Below are 14,166 nucleotides of genomic sequence, written 5' to 3' on the forward strand. Positions count from 1 at the left end.
CTCCTTGCCCGTTAGTCCCACAAGAACAACTTTCCTCACTTTATCTCCCACTGTTCTTTCAAGATCCCTTCAAGAAGGAGCCATTACAAATCTGGGCTTTCTCTCTGGTGGTATCTTAAACCACAGAAAAATACAACAAATCCCAAGAATAGAATCTCAGACATTCATCAGAGCTTTCTGCGAGTCTGCTTAAGTTCACTCACGTGTGGGTAATGCTTTGGTATTCAGATATGTTCCAGATACATTTATTTTCCCCTCAGATCTACTTTGTAATGTCTTATAAATATACATGTACACTCTCTCGAGTCTGTCTCTCTCGAGCAATGTCTCTGAACACATTTGTATGGAACACAGATAGCTCTCAAGTTATATTTTCTGCTGGCTCAATTTCACTTCACTTTATTTATGACGAAACCTGGAATAAATGTTCTTAACCTCCAGTCATTGCACATACATTGTACATGTAGGGACAGAAATGTCAACGTGGTTCAGTCTTGGCGTAATACTGGGTGAAGTTCCTGAGGGACTTGCCAGGCTGTCTTTGCCTGATGGAGAACCAAGGTCATGAACAGTGTGAATATCACACCCTTATACATTGTATTACTGTAAATGAATTTAAGTTCGTGGGGATTTAATTTCGCGTTAGCGGGAAAATGGACTTTTCGCGGTGGTTTTAAGTTTGCGGTAGCGCCATGCACTGTAGTCTCTTACTGTTATGGAAAAATGTTTGCAGTGGTTTTAAATTCGCGGTGAAGCGGCTACCGCGAAAACCGCGAACATTAATCCACCGCGAACATTTCTGCATTTACAGTATTCCAACAAAATGCTTCGGGGTTGGTTGCTGTTTTCTGTGCTGCAGAGATGAACAGCCTGGTACAATCTGAACGTTGGAAAATATCCTTAAGGCTCAAGTAATAATAAGACAGGCTCTGAAGACCCACTTACCTATTTCACCTATCATTTCAATAAGCCCTGTTGCATTCTGTAAGACCTCTCTGATAATGGTCAGTGTATTCCTCTCTCATCTCTACGTATGTTGATACATTTTGTATAAGAAAGAAACTTCGCACACAGTTGGCATATCTATCAAAGGTTCACGAATTACAAACCTTAATCCTTGTCAAGAGAACAGAGAGAAAATAGATACAAGAAATACCATCCATAACCAAAGCACAATTACCTGGAGAAGATACAGCGCTCCAAATCCAGGCGCGGCCCCGTGCCCTACAGGCAGCAAGTGTAGTCAAAACCCCCAAGATAAAAAAACTACATCTGCATACATCGTACGCTCCCGCCCACTTCACCTTTCATGGCCTATTTTCCACGCGTAATCCCGGGATTTGATCACACAGAGCAACTCCAGTTCTCCATCTCTGCCACAGTGATTGGAGAGGCTTCAAGACAGACAAGAGGGGGCTATCTACCTTCCACCAGCAGGCCCAGGCTGCATATCTCTCACACGCTAAGCCTCCGTAATACCTTCTCATCATACGAAACATTTACATCACCGCTAACAAATCGTGGCACTGCAAAGCCCTGCTTAGTCAAGGTGCAAATCATTTTACATGTATGAAAAGTGATCACTTCTTGCTGTGAAGGTATTTTTGTAATGTATCATCTAATTACACCTACATGGGCTGTATATGATCATAAATTCCTTCTAAAGTCATTTAGTTGGTTACCCTCTCCACTCAATGGACCAGTTTATCTCACTGTAATCCACTATTAGATGTAACCCTATATTAACACGTGTGTAAACTTCTGTGACTTAAAAATGCATCCATGTTCCCAGGGTGTGGTGCTCGCATAAATCATTCATGGTTTTCCACTGTGCAGGCAGCTAAGTCACTTTAACCTTTCAGCATCCAAGGGCATTCAAGAGTATTAGATAACAAAGAAACTAAACATTTTGGGCTACAGCTACACTTTTCAAATAAACGGTTCACTTTGCTGATATCCATCATCATCAATCAGGATGGCACGATAGACTTGTAGTTAGGATTGATGGCTCAAAACCTCAAGGTACTGAGTTTGAATCACTTATGACTAGGCATGTCCTTGGAAAAAGCACTTAACACCAGGGTTGTAGCCAGCACCTGTCCTTCAGTCCTTTGAAGGAATTTTGCAGCTGGGGACTGAAAAAAAATTTGCCCATTCCGTCCTCTGTAATGGACAAAAACTATATGTAAAGTCAGTAAAGATATTAAAAAAAACTGTCTTTTTGTGTAATTTTTCACCAAAACAGATGAACAGCTTAGTCTACCAGCAAAATCGACACCTCAAAATGCAGGACCTTGGGTTTCAGAGGGTCTAGATTTCAAAATTTTTCAGGGGAGTATGCCCCCGGATCCCCTTAGGAACGTTATGCCTTCGGCTCGACGTCTCGTTCTTTCTGATTTAAAATCGAGAGGACTGAAAATGATTTCAGGCTGGCTACAACCCTGCTTAACACAAATCTCCTTACTTGACTCAGGCGTTAATGTATTGAGTAATCTAGCTTTGGCTGCGGAGGTCCCTTGGACAGGACTTTAAATGGAGGTCATGTGTTTGAGGACAGCCACACCTCAAGTATATGTTAAAGAACCCACCACACTTATTGAGAATACATGTAATAGTAAATGAATATGTACGGATATGATTTTTTATAATACAAATCAGGTGTGTACTACCAGGTAAGAGAGAGGGTACAGTCTACATTTGCCAGCAAATACAATTTTCTTATTCACTGGCTTTTTTATACAACTCAGGGCTTGAAATACTGGGTGCATGTGCACCCAGGTGCACTCAAAATTGGAGCTGTGCACCCAATTATTTTCTGTTGGTGCACAGGGTGCACCCAAATATTTTGTTGCATTTATGTATGTAAAGATATCAAAGTATACTAGTAGTATACATCATATTCTTGACATCTAAGTGTTAGAAAGATAATAGAAATGTCTATCATGGTAGGTGTTTAAGAATTTGATAATTTGTAACTAAGTTTTATTATTAGGTTGTTATTTGAATATAAGTGGTGCACCCAAAGTTTTTGGTGCACCCAATTTTCTAAGCTGGGTGCACCAGTGCACCTAATCCCAAAAATGAATTTCGAGCCCTGCAACTGAAACCTTCTGTAATTCACAACATTAGTCTAAAGATGCATCAGTGTAGACTGATATGATCTAATTTATTACTATATAGCTCAGTAATAACTATTGCAACTTAACTATTAACAATATACTCAAAATAGCAATTTCTTAGAAAAAACAGTCAATTGATTTGATGCAGCCCAATCAGGAGTATAACAGAACATGACCAACATCTCATCAAGTCCGCACCACGCAACATCAGCAGCAGCAATAAAGCGTTAAACAGAGCATGTACCCTCACAGCTCCGATTGGATGGCACTGATTAGAACATGCTTAATGGCAGACACAACCACAAACCCACCGCTATCAACCAACCCCGTACGCCTGCCGGGATTCCATATCCGTCTTTATCCCTGCCTCATCAGGCTACGCCGCGCAATGACGGCAATCAAAATATGGCGATTCAATCATGCTGAAAACTAGAAAAAGCACTCAGTTAGCATCAACCTCTTCCAAGGAGGTGCATGTACCACTCTCAAGGGGATTTACAATGTGCTCTACAGCTATGCCATAATAATAAGAGGAGGCTGAAGTTAGAAAGAAAGCTCCTAGCTAAGGCATTTCTATCCACTGCTGCCTTAGTAATACCTCAAGATGTACCTAACACAAAGACACAAAACAAAAAGTATGTAATCATAGGGTTTCAGTGCCCGTACACATGTTCTGTAATCAGGGTAGCTCTGCAATATTCCTCCTCAATTCCACTAAGGGTTTGGACACAACTGGGCAAGAGTTACATTGTTGTTTTGGATGGAGACACAAAGCCATATGACAAGTATATGGGAGCTTTACGCATCAAGCCTCTGCACCTACATGTAAAAGAACCCATCACACTTGTCGAGAAGTGTAGGGGTGTCCTGTTGTGATCTGCCAAAACCCAAGCCATAACGAAGCCGCATTACACTACACTAGCTACTTGAAAAAGCATCAGCTCAGTTAAGAATTATTGCTTTATCTTAGCTAAGTTCCATAATTTACAAGTTTGCTGCTCCATCCTTCCATCATGTTGCCTGTCTACCCTTTCCCAGGGTGTGCTAAGCGTGGGGTAATGCCACCATCTACTTGCATAGTGATAAGCTGTACCCTGAACAGGAAGGGCACACGTGGGTGTACATTCACAGAACCATTCTGGTAGATCCTCTTAGATCTTAACGTCAGCATCTCAATTCCGATCTCCAGTCCTGAATAGCATCTATAATGCATCACATCCCAAGACGACGTCACATGTGAAGGCAAGGATGTGAAGGTTATGTTCAAGGAATGTTGAAGAATGGAATTATGTATTTTCTTTCTTACCTCCATCATGTGGAGGTATCGCTTTGGGTGTATCTGTTTGTGTGCATGTCTATCAGTATCTGTCTTTCCTGTGTCTGTTTGTGTCCCAGAAAGCAGCATTACAACACATTCTGGATGAATTCTAATACTTGATACTTGGTGTGTGGGTAGGTCTTGGGAAAATGAAGGTCAAGGCCAATTTTGAGCCACATAGTGGCAATCCTTGGTACTGCAGCAGAACTTACAGTTCACATATCTTTTGTCCTTAACATGCCAAAATTTTTATTTTTTTGTTGGCAGAAAGCTTTCTATATCAGGGAGAAATGGTGCAACTTTGGGCCCCCTAGTTTAGTAGTGCACAACAAGACATAGTGAGCGACCTTCCCCTTTTCCTAAGACTTATGATCCTAACGTTCCATAACTTTGATGCTTTAATAGCTCTTCATAGAATCGTTATGCTTGATATACTACATACTGTCCCACCCATATTCCCATCTCTGTGACACATGCATTATTACACATCTTCATGTGGATAATGGGAAATTTCTGTATTCAGATTAAAAGAGCTGGCAAACACCCCCACACCCATCATACTGACAGCTTAATGTCCTCCTCCAGTCATCAGATAGTAGAAGGTATAAACCCAACTTCTGGCTGTGGAGCTGGATGATAAAAGGGTTGAATTTGTGGATTTGGCATTTTTACTGGTCTTGGCCATATTCATAACTGTTTTACTGCAGTATATGAGCAAATGGTAAGTGTTCTTTTGACCCAAAAGATGTATCTTGCAGAGTGATCCAGTTTTGTTCTTTTCTGTTGGTTGAGTAGATATGGGATAGTAGAGAGCAACCCATTGGATGATGCACAGACTGCTGTAGAATGGCTTACAGTTGCCAACATCAAAGTGATGGAAGCACAAGCTCACATCCACTAAAAGTAGAAGTTGTGTCGCTAAATCCTTAAAGCTTCCAAGGCCATACATGTAACAGTAGAGCATACACTTGCAGATTTCAGCATATACATCAAGTCTCTCGAGGCATTCCAAGAACCGTCGTCCATCCCCGTCACCGAACTGCTGTGCCTCAAAAGCCTCCCGTCCCCCCCATTCCTCCTGCACCCCAGATAACACTACATTACCTCCGTGGCCTTTAGGATGTCAGCAGGGGAGCGCATTACGGACAACTGTGAGGCTTGTATATAGGATTAGGAGCCAGCAACAAGCATTAGGCGCAACATTACAAGCTTTGGAATTCCACTGGCAGTCAGCCAGCAACAGCATTGATCACATTTGAAACCGAAGTCTCCAAGGTGAGATTTATGTGTCCACATAGCAGAATGAAGGAGAGAGGTGTGGAAAGAATTACTGGAGACAGGAGTATCTGTGTCAGACTGAGAATATGAGCAAAGGAAAGTCAAGGTGAATACCAGAATACAAAACTATATGCAAGAAACTTTGACTGATAAAGTGATAGTGATACATGCCTTTCACGTCCTGACATATAGACACTTCCAGTCAATACATAAAACATTACCAAAACAATAAAAAAAAAAACTTAAGACAATCATTTTCTTCTCTTGATGTCTCTCTCTTTCACACCATAAGTTGATCCCAAAGGTAATTTTGCATAATGAAAAATAACATTGTGCATTGATTTGAATCCTCTTCAGCACCAAGGACATGTATCCAGTAGTGCCTTCAAAAATAAAGTGCTGCCTTCAGTTGTCAGTATCTACAGAAAAAATGTCAAACCAATTTGAAAACCTTTCAGCACCAAGGAGAGGTCTGCATTTTTGTTGTAAGTCAAAAGTTACAACACTTTCAGACCAAGTCATATTGAAGACATGCATTCAATCACAAAAAACAGGACTATTGCTTTCATATAAAGCACCAATGCCACACTAAGTCCATTTTAAAGTTAATATCCATCAATAAAACTGGCAAGCCAACTGGATGGTGTTCAGCACCAAGGCCAGGGACAGCAGAACATCTGTGTTATACAGGGTAATCAATACTATAGATCTCATACCACAGATACAATCCTTTAACATGGGTTTGCATGCAGGAGATTACAAGTCAGCATTTTAGACAGACACAGTATTAAATTTGAATGTCTAGACCTATCAACACCCTAAACCCATTACTGTAGTTACAACAAAGAAAAGTCATTGAACAGCACAACTAAAAACATTTGTCCAGACGTTTACAAAATCAGACCACCTTCCAATGAGCAAATCTTTACTTGTACTGATCTTCAGCACCAAGGACAGTACCAAGGACAATAATACTCAGTACTTTCAGTTAGTTCTGGAAATATTGAAAATGTAAATTTGATAACAAAATTAATGATACTGATCCATTCCTCAAGAAAGGAATACTTTGCACTAGGGCTGGGTACCGGTACAGAAAATTCAGGTCCAGGTCCAGTTCAGGTCCAGAGGATCAGGTCCAGGTCCGGACCTGAACCTGGACCTGATTCAGTATGACTCATACCAATGGTCCATTTCACTACAAAGAAATCTGTTTGGTGGAGTATTAGACATAACACTGGCGTTTTAAAATACTACAACGCTAACTGCACCTGTACGATTGACTGTAAACATTGGTAGAAATTACTATAAACTCTACTCTACTTCACTCTTGTCATTTTCTTCCAACTGCAAGCGCCAAAACGTATGAATGCCTTATAAAATAATATGTTAATTTTCTAATCGGTCCAACATCCGGTCCACCTAATTTTTTCAGGTCCGGTTTTTCTGGACCGGTCCAATAAGAACAACCGGTTTTGTACCGGTACGCTGTACCGATACCCAGCCCTACTTTGCACATAACAATTTTTTTACTGTAAATGCAGAAATTTTCGCGTTGCAACTTTACAGTGAACTTAAAACCTCCGCGAACAGTTTTCCATGGCAGTGAGAGACTACAGTGCATGGTGCTACCGCAAACTTTGAGTTTAAACCACCGCGAACAGTCCTTTTTCCAATACCACAAAATTAAATCCCCACAAACTTAAATGATTTTACAGTATTTGAGCCAGCAATAATTTACACCTTCCAAGCTGTTACAACACAACAAACACAAACCTTCAAACACACACTTATACAAACACAACAGTAAGACATTGTAGGAACACAGAACAATAGTTTTACGATAACACCATGAAGTCAAACAAAGATGTCTAATACCGAGACAGACCATCCAAAGTGAAACTTCTAATGTCAGTTCAATGTCACCAGCCAAGAAACCAATCAGCTATGAAATTTGCAGCTGAATTATAGAAAGTAAAACGGCTCTCATGATGGATAGAAGCTATGGATATTGCAAGCTGGGTCAAAATGTCACGGGGCAATGCAGCTGATGAAAGGAAAATCTATACATACCTAAATATAGCGGAATCCCCATCAATGGGTGTTAAATCTAGGAAGAAGCAGGGAGAGAATTGCATGAAAAGTGCTGTATCTGTAATACACTTAATGCGTTATGCATGTCTCTCTCCGGCATATCTTCAACCAGGTTGTTTGCCTTAAAACTATAAATACTTGTTGCAGGATATTTGCCTGCTACATTTGAATTCAGAATCATTGACACCAAGTTTTCTTGTGTCTGATAATTTTCCACATTAAAGCTTTGGTATTTTCATATATCAAACATGTAATATCAATGGCATCCTTAGTGTAATCTGTGACTGTCATGACTAAAATCTCCAATCACAGCTGGAAAGGCAAGGATCAACAATCATCCCCACCAGTGGGTAAGTAGAATTATCCCCGGCCAAGAGGGAAGAGAAGTTCAAGCCCAGGGACTTACGAGTCAAGCCGTCGGGTCAGGTAATCACAGATCCATCCACAGTCAAGTTCAAACGCGGTGGCTGCGTGCCCAGGGGGTATTGGTCCACAACAGGAGCATGTGTCGTCCCTGTCTCCTTTAATCATGCCACAGGAAGGCCTCAGCTGCCCAGTGTGACCACAGGGGCGAAACACACCGCATCTATAATCAAATCAAATTGCCGTCCTTACACAGGAGGCCTCCTACATATCTGTAATCCACATTAAAGTGGGTCATTTTCTTAAGCCAGGGCCGGGGGTCTTATTACCCTTATCATGCCAATAGGAATACAAGCTCAACTTCCCACCACTTCAATCAAACACTGATAATCACAGCGTACTGATACCTTCATATCACATACAGGATAAGGGGCTCTGCCTGCAGCGGTCCACACTTGACTCAAATAAGGGCGGCCTTCGGGGGATTAAAGGCTCACACAGGCTTTATCATGCATATGTAACATTGATGGCTTATCGAACAATCCAACTGGTAATGGCACTGAGGGGAGTCTGACCATGCCCTGCTTCGTACATTGTACAGCTATCCACGGCACCTGATAACAACCTTGTAGCACAGCTAATAACAAGATGTCGAGGCCATTGACCACTTCTAGGCACTGAACAACGCTCACTGTGGCAGCATCTCTTCTCCCTAAGTCAGAAACCTTACACATCTGTGTAATAATGAAGATAAGACTGATATAGCATTTAAATAATTATCTTTCACTAATTCTGTCAATGCCTTTTTTTGACAGCCTGCTGCACCAACTTTAGACCCAACCTTCCCATCCTGCCAGTCTCCTGTTGCACCATCTTCTGCCTCACATCCTGTCACTTTACAATATTCATATAGCTACGGACACACATCTAGACAAACAAACACACCAACCTAAAGCAATACCTCCATTTTTGCAGAGGTAAAGAGCTGCCTCACAAAGTTAACTATAGCTATAATCAATAGTACAGTCTAGTAGAGAATAACCTACACTTTAATTCCAATCAGGAAAAAAAATAATAAATGTACACGTATGCAATGATTTAAAGCTTATATTTAGAAGAATTCTAGCAACGATTTTCCCACCTCATCAAAGTTAACTACAGTTATAATCATTAGTACCGACTAGTAGCAAATAATCTACACTTAAATTCCAAGATATCTGGATGCTTGTATTACAAGAATTCTAGCACAGATTTCCCTTTATGGGATTTAAGTTAACTACACTTACTACATTAGTACAGACTAGTAGCAAATAATTTACGCTTAAATTCCAGGATATTGGAAAAAATCAATAAATGATGTATACATACATAATGATTTCAAGTTAAATATACGGTGTATCAGAAGAATTCAAGCACAGATTTCCCCAGTATCAGCCATTCTTACCTGACAAGGCGGCGTGAACGACATGCCTGTATAGTAATGATGAATTACCTCCCTGAAATATTCAGCACCCAAACCGTACGACCTGTCCCCGGCGCCATCCATTAAGGAAGGTCACCAAGCACTTCTATCACAGGACAGGAAGAAATTGACACTGCCTCTCACCTGCATTATCCATTCCTCACCTGTGCCCTGCCGGCAAGCCGAGGGTCTCACCACCTACTTATCTCCCTAACCCACCTGATGCAACCCACAGTTGCTCGCCTAAATTAAGGCAACAAGGGGCTTAGGAAATGTGAATAATTGATAGGATGTCTTTGTCCTTTGATAAACTTTGATGTACTTTAAAGACTTTTAATGCTTGACTGCTGCATGATTAGACTTCCCTCTTAAGTCAAATGAGGCCACAGGGAGTTTAGGCACAGTGGGGGGACGGGACTGATGGAAACCAAGTACTTATACTACTATTGTCAGGAAAAAGGACACTATTGAGCAAATAAAATATTTACAAACACTAAAAGCTGTTGATGTGAAACGGTTTAAGCTATAGAGTAGGACTGTCTCCAGCTTTACCTTTTCTGTTCCACTCAGTCTTGGAGAGAGCATGATGCTAATTCGAATTACAGTACTAAATCGGCCATTTCAAGCTTACTAAGATTTTTAAGTGGACGGGGTCAGGGTAAAGAAAAATTCTGTCCCAACAGGAAAAATTTCCATCAAGAAATGGGTGCTGTAGATAGCCTGGTTTAACCGGCAGGGCTCGAAATACTGGGAGCATGTGCACCCAGGTGCACCCAAAATTGGAACTGTGCACCCAATTTTATTCAGTGGGTGCACAGGGTGCACCAAAATATTTTCTTCGGTTTATGTATGGAAAGATATCAAGCATACTAGTATACATCATATTCTTGACATCTAAGTGTTAGAAAGATAATAAAAATGTCTGTCATGTTACTTGTTTAAGAATTTCATAGCTTGTAACTAAGTTTTGTTATTAGTTCTTTTTGACATTCTACTTAAATTTAAGTGGTGCACCCAAAAATTTTTTGGTGCACCCAATTTTTCAAGCTGGGTGCACCAGTGCACCCAATCCCAAAAATGAATTTCTAGCCCTGCCGGTAAGGTTATTTTTAAGTCAACCTTCCTCACTGAGAAGCATGCAGTCCCAAATGTGACTGATCCACCTCGAGTCACGACTGCTCAGATGAAGGTAGCAATGCAACTGTCAAAACATTGGCAAGTAATTACTTACTGGTTGCATACAAAGAACTTTACTACCCAGTGATTTACATGTACCAACCTGATGAAACTATAGCTCTGATTGACTAATGGCCATATACCAATATCAAGTACATAACGACCCATTCCAATTCCATTCAACCTTGAAGGTACAATGTTTTACAACCTGACCTTTTTTGCGTCGTGTGCCAATATTCCCACCCTACCATATAATTGATATTGAAAGATTTCTGCGTCCCATCTGCTCCATGTTTACAGTCCAAAATTTTGGATACAGGGTAATCAACTTCGAAAATGGACAATCTGGCTGTTACTGTAAATGCATGTAATTTTGCGTTAGCGGGAAAATGGAGTTTTCGTGGTGGTTCGCGGTAACGCCATAGACTGTAGTCTAAAACTATAATGGAAAAATGCTCACGGTGGTTTTAAGTACGCAGTGGAGTGGTCATCGCGAAAACCGCAAACAAAAAACCACCGCGAATATTTCTGCATTTACAGTATTAAAAATGGTGATTATTAGATATTGTGCACCGCCCGCCAGGGACGACAGATGATGATGATGATGAGAAATAGTACTCTAAGAGTGTGTTGATGGTACATCCTGCAGGCCTGTCCATTTTTATGGTCAGAACATTTCGGCAAGTGTAATATTGAGAACTTTCTGGAACACAAAATCATTTGAGTTCCATGGATGTTCTTTACTTACACAACAGCTTGATTTTATGTTTGAATGTTCAATACCAAAAAATCAAGTCTATTCTGATTTTTAATATGTTAAAATCCTTTTTTTTTTTTGGCCTGGCCCTACCTAAAACAATGTTGAAATGGAACAACCATAGGTCACTTTCAGACTCAGAGTGGTGTACCCTACAAATGACCATTGATCTAGGATGCTGGAAATGGGATTCAAATTGAGTCATTTCCTTCTAAAAGCTTAAGTTGAAAGTGCCTTTGACGGCATTCAAATCTGCCCCTACTGGGGGCATCACACATTTACACCGCAATCAGTGACCTCTTCAAAGGTCATTTTGCAAGGGTGCTGCGTTTTCATCAACTTTTATGACCAAAACTTCCTAAAGACTCACATTTGAGTGATTGACATAGAAATCAGCATAAGCATCATTAAACCTTCTACATATATCCCCATCACATACCAACACCGTGCAAGATAGAAAGGATCTAGAATCCATCTGCAAGTATCTGCAGGATTATGCCTTTTATGGTGCCGTTCCTCATCCAAGGATTCTGCTTCTTCTGCAGCAAGAGATAGTAGAAGTAGGATGTGGCAACAAACATCACTTTAAAGTTGGCAACCTGTCATTGTTGCTGTTATATACCTTCAATGTGTTTTAAAATGACCAAGAGGCTTAAACTATTGCTTACATCGAACGTTTCTACCAGAATCGACATCAAAATGATATTCATAATGCAAAGACCATAAAATCTTGATATACAACCCTCCATAATGGAATCTGCTGTAAGACTATTTGAGAATGTAATTTACAGATGTATGCAGACTTATGTGCCTGCTTCTTGGGATCAGTGAAATTCTATTATGGGCCATGCATCAATCGAATCATCAATCCATTGTCACAGTTTTACTCAGAGTTTCACAGGTAATGGATCTGTCATAAAATATTGAAGAGCAGCTTACTCTTTCGTGAGGAGAGAGAGGGAGGCATACATTGTTACGGTGATCAAAACAAAGTTTCCAGAAAAATTCATGTCTACATACAAGAGAGATGAGCTTAAAAGTCTAACGAGGAACAACTGCATAAAATCAGCACAAAGTCCTTTCAAGTCAAAATGAATGATGATTGTGCTTTTTAAAACAATGACTGACAGAGACATATGGAATGCTATCATCGCTCGAGACCAGAAGGACTCGTCTTAAGCAAGTAAGCAAGCAAGCAAAACATGCACAGTTTCAGCTCAGCCTACTTTTATCCGGTGAATACAATCCATTTCAAGGTGCATTTGCATGCTTCATTATGTACAGGATACACATTTGATGTATTATTAAACACTAGTAATTACTGAAAATTAAAGTTCTACAGCAGTACCAAGGAAAGCTGCCAGGGGGTTCAAAATCAACTTTGACTTTTGTCATCCCAAGACTTACCATCAGACCAAAAATCATCACAATCCACCTAGAGCTTCTTGAATTTTGCTGACCACAAATTTCCTTAAACATAGACAGCCATAAGGACAGTCACATAAACCCTAAACAAAACCTCCATTTTTCATGGGGTTAACATATCTCACAACATTCATGACCCTTGCAACGATCGTATTGAGATCACCTGAGTAAGCGCTGAATGGCAGCCACCCCAGACCCTTGCAATTTAGCCCCACCTATTGTAAGTTCCTCACAATTCAGCCCCTGGCTGCAAAGAGAGAATAGTTGGTCCACCCAATAATAATTCATATCACAACTAAATAACCAAACTCACCCCAACGCCTAGCGCCAGTCCCAGACAACCAGCATGCAGATGCGACACACCTACAGACTACCTGCCCTCCCCTGTGACTTCTCCTGGTGGAAAATAGCAGCTCTTTGGCTGCCATCCTGATCCCATTATCTGCAACTCTTGACAAATCAATAATGAAGGGAGAGGAAGCTGTCCCTCTACATTGCTATGGATCAGCTGTATCCTGCTTCCCGATTCAAGGCCATGGACAGTCAAAGCTAGTAATTTATAAGATGAAAGGAAATGTTTTTGAATACAGTATAAAACATTGAATTGTAATTGATAAGCTCTTTATTAGCATAAATGTTTAATATGCACAGCAAGCTGCTAGTTTGTCCACCCACATACATTTATTTTTTTGCCTTTTTCTGGAATAATGACTGTTTCTCTGTCCCTGGTGGTGACATTGTTTCTCTGTCCTTGGGCTGACTTTATTTCCCTGTCTCTGGTGCTGACTGTGTTTCCCTGTCCCTGGTGCTGACTGTGTTTCCCTGTCCCTGGTGCTGACTGTGTTTCCCTGTCCCTGGTGCTGACTGTGTTTCCCTATCCCTGACTGTGTTTCCCTGTCCCTAGTGCTGACTGTGTTTCCCTATCCCTGGTGCTGACTGTGTTTCCCTGTCCCTGGTGCTGACTATGTTTCCCTGTCCCTGGTGCTGACTGTGTTTCCCTGTCCCTGACTGTGTTTCCCTGTCCCTTACTGTGTTTCCCTGTCCCTGACTGTGTTTCCCTGTCCCTGGTGCTGACATTGTTTCTCTGTCCTTGGGCTGACTTTGTTTCCCTGTCTCTGGTACTGACTGTGTTTCCCTGTCCCTGGTGCTGACTGTGTTTCCCTGTCCCTGACTGTGT

The 14,166-nt window shown here is 40.9% G+C and overlaps 1 protein-coding gene across 12 annotated transcripts in view; it reads right to left on the minus strand.

Annotated features, from left to right (window-relative positions):
- LOC118422416 (protein SON-like) overlaps positions 1–14,166 on the minus strand; it is a 76,131-nt gene that overhangs the window by 41,771 nt on the left and 20,194 nt on the right. The window contains exon 1 of one of the 12 annotated variants that reach the window (XM_035829964.1): positions 7,786–7,865. The exons of the other annotated variants lie outside the window; for them this stretch is intronic. Coding sequence (XP_035685857.1) covers positions 7,786–7,850 — 65 coding nt within the window. The 5' untranslated portion in view covers positions 7,851–7,865. Of the gene's footprint in view, positions 1–7,785; positions 7,866–14,166 lie in introns of those variants that run through there. 12 annotated transcript variants of the gene reach the window in all.

Source organism: Branchiostoma floridae, chromosome 9, assembly GCF_000003815.2.
Source record: "Branchiostoma floridae strain S238N-H82 chromosome 9, Bfl_VNyyK, whole genome shotgun sequence".
Lineage (NCBI taxonomy): Eukaryota > Metazoa > Chordata > Leptocardii > Amphioxiformes > Branchiostomatidae > Branchiostoma > Branchiostoma floridae.